General features: G+C 40.8%; 1 protein-coding gene across 1 annotated transcript in view; it reads left to right on the top strand.

Annotated features, from left to right (window-relative positions):
- LOC127424267 (rho-related GTP-binding protein RhoA-D-like) overlaps nucleotides 1-19985 on the top strand; it is a 49067-nt gene extending 29082 nt beyond the window's left edge. Inside the window, exons 2-5 of the mRNA XM_051669289.1 lie at nucleotides 10362-10519; nucleotides 11210-11330; nucleotides 13305-13435; nucleotides 19408-19985. Of these exons, the coding sequence (XP_051525249.1) occupies nucleotides 10364-10519; nucleotides 11210-11330; nucleotides 13305-13435; nucleotides 19408-19581 (582 nt within the window). The 5' untranslated portion in view covers nucleotides 10362-10363 and the 3' untranslated portion in view covers nucleotides 19582-19985. The remainder of the gene's footprint in view (nucleotides 1-10361; nucleotides 10520-11209; nucleotides 11331-13304; nucleotides 13436-19407) is intronic.
- The last annotated feature ends 1753 nt before the right edge of the window (nucleotides 19986-21738 follow it).

Genomic DNA, 21738 nt, shown 5'->3' with positions numbered 1-21738 from the left:
TAATTTTAATTTTTGGGTGAACTATCCCTTCAGCTCTTTCAAAGTGTGCAAAACTAGGTGTATTTGAAGAACTTGTGAAATAAGGGTAAGAATGATTAATGTGTGTGCAGGTGAGAAACCAGGCTGCTGTCACCAAGAACGAATTTCTTTCTCCAGGGATGCACGTTCAAGAATAGCACTGACCCGCTTCACGTCTTTTTTCTCATTGCACATGAATCTGTTGTTAATCTGTTGTTGTCCACACATGACCAAAAAAAAAAAAAAAATATATATATATATATATATATATATATATATATATATATATATATATATTAATTTATATTTGAGCTCAGCTAGTCAGGTTTTTGTAGAGCGTCGTGTTTCTGTCAGTGGCCTGGATGGCTGCTTTGCTGTTCTATATGTGTGTGTCCTGCTCAAATGCGGACAGTTGGTATGATTGGCACTATTTAAAGAAAACTGTGTGGGTGTAAGTGCGTGATGTTTTGTGACAGGTTGGGGCAGGAAAATATCCCTCTTTCTGTATTTTTTTCTTTCATTTTTCTCATTCTTTCTTGGTTTCCATGTGTGTCTGTCTTTGTGGATGAAATAACTGCTCCCAAATAAGGTCTGGAACAAAATATGCTCTTTTCTTTCCAGAGTGATGTTCATTCATTAGGTCAATTTGGTCCTTTATCAGCATTTTGGCTGCCTGATTCTGCATAATTGCAGGATTCTGATTGATCTTGGAACAGTTTAACTCCATTCTAATTCAGAGGGCCCTACATAGTGTTCACTGCTACCAACACACTAAGCAGGTGATATGTGTACAAGTTAACTTCACCAAACACAGAACACTTGAGTCGTGCAGAAAAGGAGTTTCACCTATGATGGCATACTTGTGTAAACCATACTTTTATATATACACTGATCAGCCACAACATTAAGTCCACCTGCCTAATATCATGTTGGTCCCTCTCGTGCCGCCAAAACAGCTCTGACCCGTCGTGGCATGGACTCCACAAGACCTCTGAAGTTGTCCTGTGGTATCTTGCACCAAGACGTTAGCAGCAGATCCTTTAAGTCCTTTAAGTTGCAAGGTGGGGCCTCCATGCATCAGACTTGTTGGTCCAGCACATCCCATAGATGCTCAATCGGATTGAGATCTGGGGAATTTGGAGGCCAATTCAACATCTTGAACTCTGTCATGTTCCTCAAACCATTCCTGAACAATTTTTGCAGTGTGGCAGGGCACATTATCCTGCTGAAAAAGGCCACTGCCATCAGGGAATACCGTTGCCATGAAGGGGTGTACATGGTCTGCAACAGTCTATGTAGGTGGTATGTGTCAAAGTAACATCCACATGAATGCCAGGACTCAAGGTGTCCCAGCAGAACTTTGCCCAGAGCGTCACACTGCCTCCGCCGGCCTGCCTTCTTCCTATGGTGCATCCTGCTGCCATCTCTTCCCCAGGTAAATGACGCACACACACCCGGCTGTCCACATGAACTAAAAGGAAATTTGATTCATCAGACCAGGCCACCACCTACCATTGCTCCATGTTTGGTGGACAGGGGTCAGCATGGGCACTCTGCGGCTACGCATCCCCATACGCAGCAAGCACTGTGTGTTCTGACACCTTTCTATCATGGCCAGCATTAAGTTTTACAGCAATTTGTGCTACAGTAGCTCCTCTGTGGGATCAGACTAGACAGGCTAGCCTTCACTCCCCACACGCATCTATGAGCTTTGGGTGCCCATGGCCCTGTGGCTGGTTCACCGGTTGTCCTTCCTTGGGCCACTTTTGGTAGACACCGCACAATACCTGCCGTTTTAGAGATGCTCTGACCTAGTCGTCTAGCCATCACAATTTGGCATGTGCCAAAGTCACTCAGATCCTTATGCTTGCCCATTTTTCCTGCTTCCAACACATGAACTGACTGTTCACTTGCTGCCTAATACATCCCACCCGTTGACAGATGCCACTGTAACGAGATAATCGATGTTATTCACTTCACCTGTCACTGGTTTTAATGCTGTGGCTGATTGGGGTGTGTGTGTGTGTGTGTGTGTGTGTGTGTGTGTGTGTGTGTGTGTATATTATTATTATACTGTATATGTAGTCTCATGTACACTGGCGGCTAAAAGTTTGGAATAATATACAGATTTAGCTTTTTCAGAAGGAAATTGGTACTTTAATTCACCAAAGTGGCATTCAGCTGATCACAAAGTATATTCAGGACATTACTAATCATGCTAAATTGCTAATTTGGTACTAGAAAATCACATGCCATTATATCAAACACAGTTGAAAGCTACTTGGTTCGTTAAATGAAGCTTAACATTGTCTTTGTGTTTGTTTATGAGTTGCCACAGTATGCAATAGACTGGCATGTCTTAAGGTCAGTATTAGGTCAAAAATGGCAAAAAAGAAACAACTTTCTCTAGAAACTCATCAATCATTGTTTTGAGGAATGAAGGCTATCCAATGCTTGAAATTGCCAAAAAAACTGAAGATTTCATACAGAGGTGTACACTACAGACTTCAAAGACAAAGGACAGCTGGCTCTAACAAGGACAGAAAGAGATGTGGAAGGTCAGATGTGCAACTAAACAAGAGGATAAGTACATCAGGGGCTCTAGATTGAGATGCCTCACATGTCCTCAGCTGACAGCTTCATTGAACTTGCTCAACACTAGTTTCATGTACAACAGTAAAGAGAAGACTCAGGGGTGCAGGCCTTATAGGAAGATTTGCAAAGTAAAAGCCACTTTTGAAACAGAAAAACGAAAAGGTCAGAGAGGGCAAAGGAACTTAGACATTGGACAACAGATCATTGGAAAAGAGTGTTATGGATTTTAACCCCATTGAGCTTTTTTGAGATCAGCTAGACTGTAAGGTGCGTGAGAAGTGCCCAACAAGACAGCCACATCTATGGCAAGTGCTACAGGAAGTGTAGGGTGAAATGTCACCTGAGTACCTGGACAAACTGACAGCTAGAATGCCAAGGATCTGCAAAGCTTTCGCTGCTGCACATGGATGAGTTTTTGATGAGAACTCTTTGAAGTAGTTCAAATTGAAATAGTAATTTTTCACGTTATTAATATACTGACTATACATTGTGATCAGTTGAATGCCACTTTGGTGAAAAAAGTAACAATTTCTTTCCAAAAGAGCAGAATCTGTACATTATTCCAAACCTTTGGCCACCAGTGTATATAGTCTTAGGCACATTAGATCTCTCACAAAAAAATTATTTTTGTAGTCATCCTCACTATGCAACATTTTTAAGTGCCAATAACCTTCGCATAGTACTAAACTCTGTGTGTGTGTGTGTGTGTGTGTGTGTGTGTGTGTGTATATATATATATATATATATATATATATATATATATATATATATATATATATATATATATATATATAATATAGTTGTGCTCAAAAGTTTGCATACCCTGGCAGAAATTGTGAAATTTTGGCATTGATTTTGAAAATATGACTGATCAGGTCTTTTATTTAAGGATAGTGATCATATGAAGCCATTCATCATCACATAGTTGTTTGGCTCCTTTTTAAATCATAATGATAACAGAAATCACTCAAATGGCCCTGATCAAAAGAAGTACCTACCCTTGAATGTTTGGCCTTGTTACAGACACACAAGGTGACACACACAGGTTTAAATGGCAATTAAAGGTTCATTTACCACACTTGTGGCTTTTTAAATTGCAATTAGTGTCGGTGTATAAATAGTCAATGAGTTTGTTAGCTCTCACGTGGATGCACTGAGCAGGCTAGATACTGAGCCATGGGGAGCAGAAAAGAACTGTCAAAAGACCTGCGTAACAAGGTAATGGAACTTTATAAAGATGGAAAAGGATATAAAAAGATATCCAAAGCCTTGAAAATGCCAGTCAGTTTTGTTCAATCACTTATTAAGAAGTGGAAAATTTGGGGATCTCTTGATACCAAGCCAAGGTCAGGTAGATCAAGAAAGATTTCAGCCACAACTGCCAGAAGAATTGTTCGGGATACAAAGAAAAATCCACAGGTAACCTCAGGAGAAATACAGGCTGTTCTGGAAAAAGACATTGTGGATGTTTCAATGAGCACAATATGACGATACTTGAAAAAAAATGAGTTGTACGGTCGAGTTGCCAGAAAGAAACCTTTACTGCGCCAATGCCACAAAAAAGCCCGGTTACAATATGTCCGACAACACCTTGACACGCTTCACAGCTTCTGGTACACTGTAATTTGGAGTGACGAGACCAAAATAGAGCTTTATGGTCACAACCATAAGCGCTATGTTTGGAGAGGGATCAACAAGGCCTATAGTGAAAAGAATACCATCCCCACTGTGAAGCATGGTGGTGGCTCACTGATGTTTTTGGGGTGTGTGAGCTCTAAAGGCATGGGGAATCTTGTGAAAATTGATGGCAAGATGAATGCAGCATGTTATCAGAAAAACTGCCAGACAATTTGCATTCTTCTGCACGAAAGCGGCGCATGGACTTTCCAGCACGACAATGACCCTAAGCACAAGGCCAAGTTGACCCTCCAGTGGTTACAGCAGAAAAAGGTGAAGGTTCTGGAGTGGCCATCACAGTCTCCTGACCTTAATATCATCGAGAAACTCTGGGGAGATCTCAAACGTGCGGTTCATGCAAGACGACCAAAGACTTTGTATGACCTGGAGGCATTTTGCCAAGGCGAATGGGCAGCTATACCACCTGCAAGAATTTGGGGCCTCATAGACAACTATTACAAAAGACTGCACGCTGTCATTGATGCTAAGGGGGCAATACACATTATTAAGAACTAAGGGTATGCAGACTTTTGAACAGGGGTCATTTCATTTTTTTCTTTGTTGCCATGTTTTGTTTTATGATTGTGCCATTCTGTTATAACCTACAGTTGAATATGAATCCCATAAGAAATAAAAGAAATGTGTTTTGCCTGCTCACTCATGTTTTTAAAAAAATGGTACATACGTATATTACCAATTCTCCAAGGGTATGAAAACTTTTGAGCACAACTGTGTGTGTGTGTGTGTGTGTGTGTGTGTGTGTGTGTGTGTGTGTGTGTATGTGTGTATATATATATATATATATATATATATATATATATATATATATATATATATATACACAAATACACACACACACTACCGGTCAAAAGTTTTGAAACACTTATTCTTTATTATTATTTTTTTCACATTTTAGAATAATAGTAAAGTCATTAAAACTATGGAATAACATAAATGGAACTATGGGAATTATGTTGTGACTAAACAAAATAAATCAAAACTGTGTTATATTTTAGCATCTTCAAAGTAGTCACCCTTTGCCTAGAATTTTCTCAACCAACTTCTTGAGGTATCACCCTGGGATGCTTTTTAAACAGTATTGAAAGAGTTCTCATCTATGTTGGGCACTTATTGGCTGCTTTTATTTATTATTTGGTCCAAGTCATCAATTTTAAAAACTTTTTTTTTTTAATTACATATTAGTTTTATAATGATATAAATTAATATGGTGGCACAATTATATTTTTGTCTACAAAACTAATTTCAAATATTTAAGCATACGCCTTCAGATCAAAAGATTTTTTAAGATCATGAGAAACAGTGATTATCAGTTGAGGACCGCCTGGACTACAAGAAGCTGAAGACCTCTGTCCTGCAACGGGTTGGCCACACACCGGAATAATACCGCCAGCGGTTCCGATCCCTCACCCTGAGCGAAACCGGCCACCTGTTTGCATTTGCCCAGCAGCCCCGTGATGCCTGCCGGAAATGGGTGCTAGCCGAGGAAGGCCACGGCATGGGAGACCTCATCGAGCTGATGGTGCTGGAGCAGCTGACCGTATGCGTGCCCCGAAGAACCACGGAATGGGTCCAGTGCCATCACCCCACGTCGGTGGATGACGCCATCCAGCTGGCCAAATCCCACATGACAGCCTACCCGGAAGTGGAAGCAGCAGTCCAGATCTCTCTCTCTCTCTCACTCTCTCTCTCTCTCTCCCCCCTCTTGCTACTATTCCCCCTCTTGTCTCTCCCTCTCCTCCCTCACGCCCTATACCCGCTCCCCAGAAATGGGGAGTGTTACCACCCAAACCGGCGCCCCGCCTCTGCGGGCTGCACTATGTGCTGGCCCCCTCCCCTACCCCTTTCCGTCGCCCTTCCCAGGTTGATGTCTCCGCCACCACGATTGCAGCTGGGAAGCCTGGGCATGTCTGTTGGAGTTGCGGGGAGCCAAGACACATCCAAGACTGGTGTCCAGAAATGGAGGTGGAGACGTAGATCCGGGTCCCCAGCACGCCACAGACTGCCCCCAATCGAGCAGGGATGTGTCGCATACCGGTAAAAAATTAAGGGCCGTACATACCAATCCCTGGTGGATTCCGGTTGTAATCAAACCTCGATTCACCACGGCTTGGTTCATGATGGGGCTTTGGATGCAAAACACAAGGTGATGGTGAGGTGTGTGCATGGGGATGTTCACAAATATCCGGTAGTGACAACCGTCATTCAGTTCCGGAGGGTAAAGCATAGAGTGGAGGCCGCGGTTAATTCCCGCCTCACCCATCCATTGATTCTGGGGACCATTTGGCCGGGGTTTAAAAGATTATTAAAAGCATTGTGTGTGGATGGGTCCTGTAAACCGAAATCTCAGAGTGTGATGTGTGACGCGATGGCTGGGGAGGCGGAGCCAGGGCTGTTCACGTCTGCTCAGCGTCAGGATGACACAGTAGAGGAATCCTCTGGCACTCCTGCCCTGAGAGAGTTTGCAGAGGGGGATTTCCCTCTAGAGCAATCATGTGACAACCCTTAGGCACGCATTAGACCAATTGAGAGTAATAGATGGCATGCGGCAACAACTTGATGTCGCCCTCACATACCTGTATTTTTCGATTATTAGGGTCCGGTTGTATTGAGTGACGCAGGACACTCAAACCCATGAAAATACAACCCAGTTATTAGTCCCGAGGAGCCGTCGGGAAACACTTTTCCAGGCGGCTCACCATAATCCTACGGCGGGTCACTTATGACGAGAGAACACTGCACTGTTTAATGGCCCGCTTTTATTGGCCGGGTATTTGCGGGGATGTGCGCAGATGGTGTGCGGCATGCCACGAATGTCAGGTTGGTGAATCCACCGGCCACCCCAAAAGCGTCATTGCACCCATTACCATTAATCGAGGTCCCCTTTGAAAGAATTTGTATTAGTCCTGGTGGATTATGCAACACGATATCCGGTAGCGGTGCCTTTATGCAACATCTCAGCACGCAGTGTTGTGGAGGCACTCTTCAAAATTATCTCCTGGGTGGGGATTCTGAATGAAATCCTCACCGAGCAAGGCACAACTTTTATGTCACGTACACTCTGCAAACTTTATGAATTGCTGGGGATTAAATCGATTCGCACCAGCGTTTATGACCCGCAAACTGACGGGCTGGTTGAACGACTTAATCGAACCCTGAAAAATACAATTCGTAAGTTTGTACACGAGGATGATAGAAACTGGGCCAAATGGCTGGAACCCCTATTATTTGCAGTCAGGGAGGTCCCGCATGCCTCCATGGGGTTTTCCCCCTTCGAGCTCCTGTATGAATGTTGGCCCCATGGGGTGCTTGACGTCATACAGGAGGCGTGGGAGGAGGGACCTTCCCAAAGCAAAAATGAAATTCAGTATGTCCTTGATCTTCGAGCAAAGCTACACACACTGGGTTGGTTGTCACAGGAGAATTTGCTCTAAGCTCAAGAGACACAAAGCTGGCTCTATAATAGGGGTGCCCGGCTATGGAAATTTGCATCGGGAGACAAAGTCCTTGTATTGCTGCCCACGTCAAGCTTGAAATTACTCGCCAAGTGGCATGGGCCTTTTGAGGTTACACGGCGAGTCGAGGATATCGATTATGAAGTTAAACGAATGGATAGATGCAGAGCACATCAAATTTACCACCTCAACCTCCTTAAATTATGGAGAGAGGCAGTCCCTGTGACCATGGTGACAGTAGTTCCGGAGAGAGCAGAGCTTGGGCCGGAGGTGAACTTCAAAGCCGATCCATTCACCCCGGTCCCTTGTGGAGACCACCTCTTACCGTCCCAGCTCGCGGGAGTGGCCAAATTGCAAAAGGAATTTGCAGATGTGTTCTCGCCTATTCCCGGTCATACGAACCTCATACAACACCATATTGAGACCCCACCGGGGGTGGTAGTGTGTAGTTGGCCGTTCTGCTTGCCCAAACATAAGAAAAAAGTGATTCGGGATGAATTAGAGGTAATGCTTGAGATGGGGGTAATAGAAGAATCGCACAGCAATTGTGCCAGCCTAGCTGTTCTTGTACCTAAGAGTGACAGGTCAGTCCGGTTCTGTGTAGATTACCGGAATGTCAACACGGTGTCTAAATTTGATGCATACCCAATGCCCCGAATTGACGAACTGCTTGATCGGTTGGGTGCTCATCAGTTTTATTCAACACTGGATTTAACAAAGGGGCATTGGCAGTATCCCCTTAGCTCCATTATCCCGAGAAAATGGCATTTTCCCACACTGTTCGGATTACACCAATTTGTCACTCTTCCATTCGGTTTGTTCGTGGGCTCCCGCCACGTTCCAGTGCCTCATGGACAAGATTCTCCGGCCACACGCTGCATATGCCGCTGCCTATTTAGACGACATCATCATATACAGTAACGACTGGCAAAGGAATATGCAGCATCTGAGAGCCGTCCTGAGGTCGCTGAGATGGGCGGGGCTCACGGCAAACCCGAAAAAGTGCGTAATTGGATGGGTGGAAGTATGGTATCTGGGCTACCACTTGGGTCATGGGCAGGTACGGCCTCAAATTGTTAAGACTGTGGTGATAGCGGCCTGCCCACGTCCCAAGACCAAAAAGGAGGTGAGACAGTTTATGGGGCTGGCTGGCTACTACCGAAGGTTTGTGCCTAGTTTCTCTGTCACCAGCCCCTTGACTGATCTCACTAAAAAGGGGGCGCCAGATCCGGTCCAGTGGACGAGAGTGAAATCTGCACTCTGTTGCGGGCTGCTTCTGCATGCTCCTAACTTCTCTCTCCCCTTCATTTTGCAGACGGATGCATCAGAGAGGGGTTTGGGGGCCGTGCTCTCGCAGGAGGTGGAGAGGGTGGAGCGGCCCTTGCTGTACATTTGTCGCAAGGTCTCTTTGAAAGAGACGAAGTACAGCACAATTGAGAGAGTGCCTCGCCATCCAGTGGGCGGTCCTAATCCTTCACTAATACCCGCTGGGGCGGGCCTTTATCCTCTGCTCGGATCACGCCAAGCTTCAGTGGCTCCACCGCATGAAGGAAACCAACGCGCGGATCACTCGTTGGTACCTGGCACTTCAGCCCTTCAAATTTAAGGTGGTCCACAGGCCGGGGCCGCAGATGGTTTTGGCTGATTTCCTCTCCAGGAATGGGGTGGGGTTAGCAGGCCGAACGGGGCCCGGGCCTGAGTTGGGCTGTGGGGGTATGTGGAGCAGGACGTGGTCGTGTGACTGTCACTGGGGAGAGAGGAAGCGGTAAGGGCCATCATCTGGTGATTGTTGATATTAAACACCTGTGTCTCATTACAGTGACGACGGAGATGGGCTTTAAAAGACCACCGGAGCGACAGACCAAGAGAGAGAGTTGGTGCCATACACACACACACACACACACACACACACACACACCCTGAAGCCACGCTGTGAGCTGAACCTCTGTCATATTAAAGTTGCTTGACTGTTTAATGGAAGCTGTGTGTGAAAAGTAAATGACTGGCTGAAAAGCACAATTTTGAGTGAAACCTAAAATAAAAAGCACACTTGGACTGCAACCCCGGCTCCCGTTTCCTTCCTACTGGAACCCACTACAATATATATATATATATATATATATATATATATATATATATACACACACATACATACGTTTGCAAAAATTATTTGCATGTGTCTGCACTTTTTTTTTTTTACATTGTTTTTCTATGTAAACGTGCTTGACGGATGCCTTTGACTGCTGACACGTGTCTTGTTGCAGAGCACTGTGGTTTTTGATGCCATATCAAATACAGATCAGCAATAGTTTTTAAAAACACTCCTTTTGCATTCTGTTTCATTTGTTGCACTGCGTTTACATTTTTTTTTTTTTTTTTTTATGGCAAGAACGCATTCAGTGTGAATGGCCCCCAAGAGGGCCAAATACCATCAAGTCCACTTCTCAGGGCACTATTGGGCTAAATGGAATGTACCCTTCTGTTACACTATATTGCATCTCTATAACTGAGTCATGTGAAAATTAAGTATTCTGGCAATTATCAGGACTTGTTTGTGAATTTGATCATTGCTGTTTTTATCCCTCTCTCTCTCTACAGTGATGGCAGCAATCCGTAAGAAGCTGGTGATTGTAGGAGATGGAGCCTGTGGTAAAACCTGCCTGCTGATTGTCTTCAGTAAAGACCAGTTTCCTGAGGTTTATGTGCCCACAGTTTTTGAAAACTACATCGCTGACATAGAGGTGGATGGCAAACAGGTCAGTAGGCCTAAAATAGAGTTGTACACAATCCTTCTTCCTGGTTTTGTAGACAGAAACACAGAGCAATGTGTGTGTATGCTTGTTTGAGAGAGAGAGAGAGCAAGTTGTTCCTGCAGTAGCCATATTTGTAACCTAAATTTGTGACTGCCCTGATCAAACATGCTGTGTAAAAAAAAAAATTTCTGTTGCACTTTATTCTATTTTGAATACAATTATGATGCTAGTGATACTTTGTAATACAGCACTTTTCATACCACTGTCTCCTAAGATGATTCGCTTATGTTTTCCTCTCTTGTAAGTCGCTTTGGATAAAAGCGTCTGCCAAATGAATAAATGTAAATGTATATATTGTGGGATATAAAGAGGGCGCTCTCCTCTGATCTGAACTCACTAGAGCAGGAAATGGTTGTTTGTTCCAGCATCCTGTTTGGATGGTCTTATTCTCTATTTGAAAACTTCAGAAGATTGCAGTGCATCTTTGGGCTAAGAATTGAGATGTATAGTCTTCTTAGTGCTCATGAAAGACTGCAAGTGCACTGCAGACTGCAGTAGCCTCTTTAAATAGCTTCTGGTTTGCAAATGTTTTTTTATATTTATGGCCACTGACATGGCCCCTCAAAGTCCAGAGAAATAGCTTCAGCTGAGAAACAATTCTGATCTCTCTTCCTCTCTCTGTCTTTGTCTCAGGTGGAGTTGGCTCTGTGGGACACAGCTGGTCAGGAAGACTATGATCGGTTGAGGCCATTGTCGTATCCAGACACAGATGTTATTCTGATGTGTTTCTCTATAGACAGTCCAGATAGTTTAGGTACTGCTGTAAGAACATTGCATATGTCAAAGACTCAACAATAAGGGCTCTATTTTCATGACCACGCTGTCTGTGGGTGTATGCCTGAAAACTGTGGGTTAATTGTATGATAATGAAGTGGCACAAAGTGGACTTTGCTGTTTTCCTGAGAAATAGGTTGTTGCGCCAAGACGTTTGAAAGCTACATCTCATCTCGGGGCAAATTCTAAACTCCTTTTTTTTTCCTGCTCCTGCATTTGCAGTATGAGTATTCCACCAGCAGATGATATTAAAGGGTTAGTACACTCAAAAATGAAAATTCTCTCATGATTTACTTACCTTTAAGCCATCCCAGATGTGTATGACTTTCCTTCTTCAGCAGAACCGATTTCAGCTCAGTTTGTCTATACAATTCATGTTAATGGGTGCCATCAGACTGCTGGCTGTTTGACGGTCCAAAAGGCATATTTGGACAGCAAAATGTAATCCACACAACTCCAGTTGATCAATTAATGTCTTCTGTAGCAAACTAGTAAGTTGGTGTTAGAAACTAATGGAAATAAAAAAATTTTTAACTTTAAATTGCTGCCTAAATATGCATTTTGGACCGTCAAACAGCCAGCAGCCTGATGGCACCCATTCACATGAGCTAAAATTTGCTAATATAAAAATCTTCACTTCGGTTCTGCTGAAGAAGGAAAGTCATACACATTTGGGATGGCTTAAAGGTAAGTAAATCATGTGAGGATTTTCAGTTTTGGGTGAACTAACCCTTTAAAGAGCTATCGATCACTTTTAGTACTAGTCGTGATTTGTGTGTCAGTAGATCACACAAATGTAAATTTTCTCATCATTTACTCACCAACATGCCATCCCAGATGTGCATGACTTTCTTCTGCAGAACACAAATTAAGATTTTTAGAGCTCAGCTTTGTAGGTACATGCAATGCAAGTGAATGGTGGCTAGAACTCTGAAACTCCAAAAAGCACATAAAGGCAGCATAAAAGTAATCCATACGACTCAAGTGGTTAAATCAATATCTTCTGAAGCAATATAATAGTTGTGGGTGAGAAACAGATCAATATTTGTGTTCTTTTTTACTATCAGTCTCTCACTTCCACATTCTTCTTTGTTTTTTGGCAATTTGCATTCTTCGTACATATCACCACCTACTGGTCAGGGCTGGTAAAAGGTGGAGATGTCTAGTAAAAAAGCACTTAAATAATGATCTGTTTCTCACCCACACCTATCATATCGCATAAGGCACTAAAATATGGCCCTAAGGATTTCTTCTGCTTGCCCGAATTGCCAAAATCCACAAATATGTAAGATTCCATATATGATGAAACAAAAACATTATATTTTTCATAGCTTTCATAAAAAAAAAAAATATTTTTTTTACTTAATGACAGCTATAAATTAATCTAAACACACATCTGCTGGAAAACAATGGCATACAGTGCAAGACTTTACTGATTAGTTTATAATTTTCACCCCATTCTAATTGATGCATCCAAACTAACACAAGTAACTCAATTTTGCAATTTCGACAAATCCTCGTCTATGTTAGCTATCTACAGTATAAATAATTATACCTTTACATAATTAGATAATGTTATACGCTATTTAAATCAGCAAAAGTTAATAACAGTGTTTTATATAACACAAAAATCCAAATGTTTAAGTTTGCAAGGCATAAAATCACATGTGCATGATCAGAAAATGTAAGATGTAGTGAAATCGCAGTGCTGGACAGGTGACAGGTGGTCATTGGACGATCCTTATTGCTAAGCCCTGACATCACCTAACTTGTATAAAATGCAACACACATAACAGTGAACACAATTTCAACACGAGTTAATGGAAGCAAATATGAAAGTGAATTTAGTTAATGCTGTATAAATGCACAATTATTTATTGTAATCAAATTATTTATGAGAAACATTTCTAACGTAATACATCTATTGTTTGGCAACTGTTTTGTTCTATCGCAGAGAATATCCCAGAGAAGTGGACACCAGAAGTAAAACATTTTTGTCCCAATGTTCCCATCATCCTGGTGGGAAATAAAAAGGACCTGCGAAATGATGAACACACACGCAGGGAGCTCATCAAGATGAAACAGGTATGGCCAGTGTGTGATTATGCTTGTTAAACAGGTGTTGCCACAGCAACTAGAGGAAGTGTTTTATAAAAGACAGCTGAGGCCTTTTGTTGGCCTTTGCCTTAACAAACAGGACACTTAAGTCACTTCCTCTCTCTGACAGCCACACAGGAAAATGGAAGTGCAGCTGTTTCCTGTGTGGATAAAACTGCCTCTCAGGGGTTGCATCATACTGTGGGTGTGAGAGTGAGACACTATAGCTTTGTTCAAAATAGTGTACATCCATACTAGTCATTCTACATATACATTTGTTCAAGCAAATTTAGTATAAACCTTACAAAATTTTATGATATGCCAATGACTTATCATGGTCTCCAGAAATGCTTTGCTACTTTTTCCCACAAAGCAATATATTGGGAAGGAGAACCGTTCGGGGTAAAGATGTTTCAATGCCATTTTAGGTAGCTAACAAAAGGTGTCGTTAGTAGTGATGGGAAGTCCGATTCTTTTCCACGAACCGGTTCTTTTGGACGGTTAGTTTCAATGAACCGGTAAAAAAAAAAAAAATTCACCAGTTCTTTTATGTCATCGTGTAATGAAGTCACTGTACATAATGCTAATGCCCCAGCATCGTGGAACACATTCAAACACATTCAATAAAGCCATGTGTAAGTGCATATTGCTGATTATGACATTTTATTTAAGTTATAATAATAAGGGTGTTTATTGTCATCAGTGTTTCATTCAGTTGTTTTACAGCACATCCTACATTAAAGTTTTGTATCTAAACCCAATACTGACACTGATGTACAAACTCGGATGTTCTATGTGTCAAAAGTATATAAAGTAATTAAACTAGTCTTAATCAACTCACCCTTTTTTTTACAGAAACTATGATCCAGCTCATAACAACTTCAAATATAATCTGCATGCACAGTACTCAGTAGTCAAATTCATTTACATCTCTCTACTGAAACGTTTTGACCCCTCATTCAAGTCCTCGGTTCATGCATGCTCATCAGCAATTCACTGATCAGCAGTAAAACGGTAATACAGTCAAGTCATAAGTATATTTCCAGTGTGTTATATTTGTTATACTTTCTGCTGTTCAGCAAAATACACCAGAAACATACATTTTGTCATTTAATCACACACATACTAAGTATCAGCAGCTCATCAGTTCTCAGTGTGTCGGACACCTCTGAAAGTGGCAATTCTCAGTTCAGTGTACTGTTGACTCGAGAACTGTTACGAGCGACTCGTACTGTTGACTCGAGAACTGTTGTGACCAGAGCGTTCAATCTGATTTGTGAACTAGTCGGAGTGTTTCATTGCAAAGAAGAGTTAGGAAAAGCAGATATCACCAGTTCTAGGATCATTATACTTCCGGTTATCTGCTAATTTAGAGTCGGGGTGTCAGGCATGTCCGAGAGACAGGTTAAGATATTTAATATTCAAAGAGTAAATTGTGGATCAGTGCTGACTCGAGACACAAACTGTTTCAAATGATTCAGTCCGATTTGGAGAACTGGTTCATCTTGTTTACTAAAAAGAACCAGTTCAAAAGAACGATTCGTTCACAAACAGGACATCACTATTTGTTAAGTGTTTGGGAATGTTCATTGAGCTGAAAGCCTGATTTTTCTCTCTACAGGAATGCACCAGATTGTGGGTCATGCGATTAGTGTTTCAGCATACTACACTATGAAACAATTAATGTGGTATAGTCTGTATTGTACACTGCCTGGCCCCAAAAAACATTTGCATACTCTAATATTTTGTTGGACCGCCTTTAGCTTTGATAACAGTGCGCATTCATCGTGGCATTATTTCGACAACCTTCACAACATTTATATCCATCCAGAGTTGCATTAATTTTTGACCGAGATCTTGTATTTACGACAAGAGTCAGACCACTCCGAAAAGTCGTCTTCAGCACATCACAAAGACTTTCAATGGGGTTAAGGTCAGGACTCTGTGGTGGCCAATTCATGTGTCAAAATGATTCCTCATGCTCACTGAACCACTCTTTCACAGTTTGAGCCTGATAAATCTTGGCATTGTCATTCTGGAATATGCTCGTGCCGTCAGTGAAGGAAAAATCCATTGATGGGACAACCTGGTCTTTCAGTACATTCAGCTAGTCAGCTGACTTTATTTTATTGCTGCATGACATTGCTGAGCCTAGACCTGACCAATTAAAGCAACCCCAGATCATAACACTGCCTCCAGAGGCTTGTACAGTAAGCACTATGCATGATGGGTGCATCGCTTACTGCGCTTCCCTTCTTACCCTGACGTGCCCATCGCTTTGGAATAGGGTAAATCTGGACTCATCAGACCACATTACCTTTTTCCATTTGCTCCACAGTCCAATCTTTATGCTCTCTGGCAAATTGAAGTAGTTTTTTTCCAATAGCCTCACTAACAAGTGTCTTTCTTGTGGACACACAGCTGTTTAGACCCGATCCTGTAAATTCTCGTCACATTGTGCATGTGGAAATGCTCTAACTTTCACTATTAAACAGCCTTGAGTTCTACTGTCAATTTTTTACGATGTGACTTCAAGCGTTTTAGTGATCTCCGATCATGATCATTCAAGATTTTTTTCGACCACATTTCTTCCGCAAAGCTGACGGTTCACCACTATCCTTCCAGGTTTTAATAATGCGTTGGACAATTCTTAACCCAATTCCAGTGATTCCAGCAATCTCCTTTTGTTGTTTTCTTTGCTTGATGCAGGCCAATAATTTGCCCCTTCTGAAACACAGTAACATCTTTTCCACAACCACGGATACATCTTCCAACATGGTTGTTTAAGAAATGAGAAGCTACATACTGCAGCTGTTAGGGTTAAAAGAATTGTTGCCAGCTGAGACATATAAATCACTGCAATAATGATCCAGTCATAGGCTCTTAATTATCTGCTTATTTAAATCCAAACGGCTGCTTTTTTTTCTTTTTTTTTTTTGGCCAGGCAGTGTATCATAGACAATTTTAAAGTGTATACACTATTGTAAAGTGTAACGTTTAACAGTCTTAACTCAAGCTCACAGAGATATGTTAGCAATGTAAAAAAAACACTTTTAGCCTTTAGTTTAACAGTGGTGTCATGAAAGCTGAAAAAAGGTTTTGGTGACAGGAAGGATGTAGTCAAACTTAAAGAGATGTACACAAAATTATTGAAATAAAAAAATAAAAAAAACTTTTTTTTTTTTTTAGTATGTGTTGACAAGGCTGTCAGTTGATTTTGGAATTGATTCAAGGAGGAACAAACACTTCCGTTAATCGGCTATGCTGGCATGATGATCGGCTGATAGTGTTAATCGGCATATAGCTAAAAATTGGCCATTTATAGACAGTATATTGGTCTATCAATGAGTGTTTTCCAGAAAATGTATACATTGTCATAAAGGAGAGTTTACAGTATGAACTTTCATAAAATATGGAGGGATCTCATGCTGGCTTTTACATGCATCAGAACAACTTGAGACACTAATACACTGTCATAATAAAGTCAAAATAAATTGTTCAAGGTGAGAAAACCCAAAGTGAAAAAATTCCCCATTAATTAAGTGTGGTATTGGGCAATCATATGGAAGCAAATTCATAAATTTGCAAAAATATTAACTAAAACTAGATGTGTGGGTGACACAACTGTCCCAGGGCAAACCATTTCCACTTTGAGTTGCTCACAGCAATCCATTTAAGTTTCCACTAAATAATATTAGATTAAAGACATGATACCATTGGAATTTGACTTAGAAAACAGGACTGTAATTAAGATGAGGCATATTATTTCTGATTTGTTTTCTTTACCAAATTTTTTTTTTTTTTTTTTTTGGTTTTTGATGGAGTGCTTAGTGCACCCACACCCCCTCTTTTTTTTTTTTTTTTTTTTTTTTTTTTTTGCCATTGCCTTTTGTTGAATTTAGTCAATTCCATGTGCTCCGTATTATTTTACCGTGCAATAATTAAGTGTAGTAAATATAATGGTTTTTAAAGGTATTGTTCACCCCAAAAAATTATAATTTTCTTATCATGTACTCCGCATAAAGCTGGTGCCACACTATAACAGACTCAGGACAACTTGATTTTGGTCCATTGTGTCACACTAGCTGACTATTTTGCTGAGATCTCACTCTTCAGATGGAGGTATGACACACTTGCTGATACAAAATGGTGTATGAACTCAGCAGGGAGTCCTGATGGTCAAGTGATTAACGACCTCCCGCTTACAGATGTTAATGCACACTTTGTCTCCCTTCGCCTGGCCAGCAATTATGTTAATGAAGCTGACACCTGAAAATCACTGGAAAAATCGGCTAGTGTGGTGCCGGCTTAAGGAGACAATTTATTCAATCCAATATGTGTTTGACTCTTTTGGTTTATTGACTTTGACTTAAGCATAATATACAATGCTGTGAAAAAGTATTTCCCCCCTTCCTGATTTCCTATTTTTGTGTATTTTTCATACTAAATTGTTTTAGATCTTCAAATGAGATATAACATAAAACAAAGGCAGCCTGAGTCAACACAAAATACAGTTTTCAAATGCTTTTTTTATTCAAGCAAAAAAGATATCCAGCACCTATATCAACCATGTGAAAAACAAACTGCCCCCTTAAATTTAATAGCTGGTTGTGCCACCTTTAGCAGCAACAACTGCAACCAAATGCTTCCGATAACTGAAGATCAGTCTTTCACAATGCTGTGGTGGAATTTTGGACTACTCTTTGCAGAACTGCTTTAGTTCAGTTACATTAGAGGATTTTCAAGCATGAACTGCCCGTTTAAGATCCTCGCACAGCATCTCAATTGGTTTTAAGTCAGGACTTTGACTAGGCCACTCCGAAACTTTAATGGCTTCTTTTGAGCCATTCAGAGGTGGACTTACTCCTATGCTTTGGATCATCATCTTGCTGCATAATCCAGTTGCGTTTGAGCTTCAACTCATGGACTGATGACCGGATGTTCTACTTTAGGATTTTCTGGTAGAGAGCAGAATTCATGTTTCCCTCAATTATTGCAAGTCGCCCTGGCCCTGTAGAGGCAAAGCATCACCACACCATCACACTACCACCACCATGCTTGACCGTAGGTATGATGTTCTTTTTGTGGAATTCTGTGTTTTATTTATGCCAGATGTAACGGGACCCCTGTCTTCCAAACAGTTCCACTTTCGACTCCTCAGTCCACAGATCATTCTCCCAAAAGGTTTGAGGATCATCATGGTGTGTTTTGGCAAAATTCAGATGAGCCTTAATGTTCTTCTGGGTTAGCAGTGGTTTTCGCCTCGCCACTTTTCCATGGATGGCATTTTTGCCACAGTGACATTTATTGATGCGAGAGAGGCCTGCAGTTCCTTGGATGTTGTCCTTGGCTTTTTTGTGACTTCCTGCATGAGTTGTCGCTGTGCTCTTGGAGGAATTGTGGAAAGTCGGCCACTTCTGGGAAGGTTCACTACTGTGCCAAGATTTCTCCATTTGGAGATAATGGCTCTCACTGTGGTTCTTTTGAAGTCCCAGAGTTTTTGAAATAGCTTTGTAAAACTCTTCCTAGACTGATGTATTTCAATCACCTTTTTCCTCATTTCTGGAATTTCATTCAACCTTGGCATCGTGTGCTACTGGGTGAGACCTTTTAGCCAACGTTATGCTGCTTAAGTTCTATTTAGGTGTTGATTTGAACAGGGCTGGCAGTAATCAGGCCTGGGTGTGTCTAGTCCAGCTGAACCCCATTATGAATGCAGTTTCATAGATTTGGGGATTTAGTAACTTACAGGCCCAGTTGGTATTGGAACATTTTTTTTCTTCAATAAATAACATTATCATTGAAAACCTATATTTTGTGTTTACTCAGATTGCCTTTGTTTTTTTGTTAGATTTTATTTGAATTTTTGAAACATTTTGTGTGTGATATAGACAAAAACAGAATAAATCAGGATAGATATACAAATACTTTTTAACAGAACTGTAATGTCTATGTTTCAGGAACCTGTAAAACCCGAGGAGGGGCGTGATATGGCTAACAGGATCAGTGCTTTTGGATATCTGGAGTGTTCTGCTAAAACTAAGGAGGGAGTGCGGGAGGTGTTTGAGATGGCCACCAGGGCGGCGCTGCAGGTCCGCAAGCGCAAGAAGAGAAGTGGCTGCCTGCTCTTATGAGCCTCACTGATACAAACGCCTCTATCTATCTCTATCTGCTTTCCAACAACTGACACACAACCCCAGGAGAACCTTTATCCAACTGTCTGCCATCTCATACCATTCACCACATTTTAAACAATGGAGGCGTGGATGACCGAAAAATATGTTTAGAGAAACCGAACTGTCAACACCTCTTGATCATGATGTCTTTATTTCTTTTTTCTTTTCACCAGCATACCTTCCTTCCTTTTCTAGGAGAAAGACTGACTGATTAAGTTTGTATAAATCTTCTCTGTTTTGCTCTGTATTCTGATTTGCAGTTATTCTATGCCTCTGAATATAATGTTCAATGATCTAAGTTGAAATCTGATACATTTGAAAAAAAAAAAAAAAATGAAGTATACATTTATCATTCATTTTAACTGTTTGCCAGTACTTTGTTTCTCTATGTTTGTGAATGCTGATTATGGGACTGTGTCCAACAGGAATCTTGATCGAAGAACAGCAAGTTCTCTGATCAGTAGTGAAGGGAGACTGATATGTCCAGCAGTAAAAGGGTTTAGTTAGCCCAAAGTGAGTTAGTATAAAGTGCTAACTGAATTAGCTCACTCAGGCTGTCACTCTGACCTGGTCTGCTGTGTGTGTACGTACAAGAATTGGCTTTATTGGCCAAGTTGTAAAAAATATCTTTACAAAAATAATGAAACGTGTCAGAAACTGACTTGTGAGGACATCTGAAGTAGTTCTCACTATTTGAAATGCTCAAATCAGCCAAATCATGTTTTGTTTCAGATTTAATAATGAAACAAACTGTGAGGTCTAAGGGGGTTTGGGTATAGCAAATATCCTTCTCCATATAAAAACCACTGCATGTGTAAGATGTCCTCACTGATATAGTGAAACCAATGTGTGTATCCAAAATAGAGAGAGAACTTCTTTTTGGCTCCGTCTGCGGTAGAATGCATTGCAATATCAGAAGTGATATGAAGTTAAGTTAAATCAGTCTACTCCAGAAAGGTGATACCTGCTCAAAAAAAGGCATTTAGTGGCTGACCTTCCATTTTTATTTTGATTGAAGTGGATCTCTGCCCACTAACTTGAAAATACTCTGAGATATTTATTTTGTTTCCTCAGAAAAATAAGAAGTGTCATCAGTGAAGGTCTTTGAATGAATAAGAGAGTATGTGAGCTCTTATGAGGACAGCTAAAGCTCTGGACTAGTGATAAATATTTCAGACTCAATGGCAGGTAAATGAGAAAATGACAGTTACAGAAATCTTCTGTATGCCCGGCATGAATATCTGTACAGTTCGTGTTCAGCATATTACTTTGAATGAAAAGCATCGAAAAGGTTAAGAGAGAAGGACCTAAATGTATTATCTGAGCAGCACATTCAAACACAAATTTTTCCAAAACACTAAATAGCAACAAAAACCACAGCATTTTTTTCATAGAGACAAACAGGTGTTTACGAACTGCAAAATAATTTCTGATTCATGAGGTCATCGCTTGCAATGTCTAAAGGTTGATTTTGAATCTTTAAAGGTTGATTAATCTTAATAACTTTTAAAATGTTGCACATTTATGTAGCAAATGAGAATCCCTGAAATTATCACATTTATTTTGAGACCATATACTTAAAAATTATTTATTTTTTTCCCCCCCCAAGGTGATTAAGTCAAAAGTTTTTCAAATACTGTCCAGTAAGTGAAAGTATAATATTTCGGGTAAAAAAAAAACTCCTTTTTAAGGTACAATCAGGGTCCAAAACTAACTTTTTGCCACACCTGCCAATGGCCAGTGACTTTAGAAAATTTACTGGCCATAAATATTTTTTACATGAAACTGTATTTGCTTTATTTCATTAAACAGGAAATTAATTTTACTACTGAATCCAACTACAAATGTAGCTCTACCCACAAATATGCTAATATGGTAAGACAGTATTCTACAATAAAAGCCCATGTGTAAGTTATTAATTCGTTCATTCATTCAAATGTAATGTTCTTGTGTAGTTGACGAGGCTGATGGATTAATTGGGGAAAAAAATAAATAAAAAGTAGACTGTTGCTGTGCTTTTTAAATCTGTGAATTTATTAAGCCATACTATCTTTCCTTCTCCCTCCAAAGATGTGCTGAACATATTACATACAGTTTATTACACCTGCCTGTTAT

Source organism: Myxocyprinus asiaticus, chromosome 33, assembly GCF_019703515.2.
Source record: "Myxocyprinus asiaticus isolate MX2 ecotype Aquarium Trade chromosome 33, UBuf_Myxa_2, whole genome shotgun sequence".
In the NCBI taxonomy this organism is placed as follows: Eukaryota; Metazoa; Chordata; class Actinopteri; order Cypriniformes; family Catostomidae; genus Myxocyprinus; species Myxocyprinus asiaticus.
Note: the sequence above shows the minus strand (reverse complement) of the source record. Positions and strands in the feature narration are given on the sequence as shown.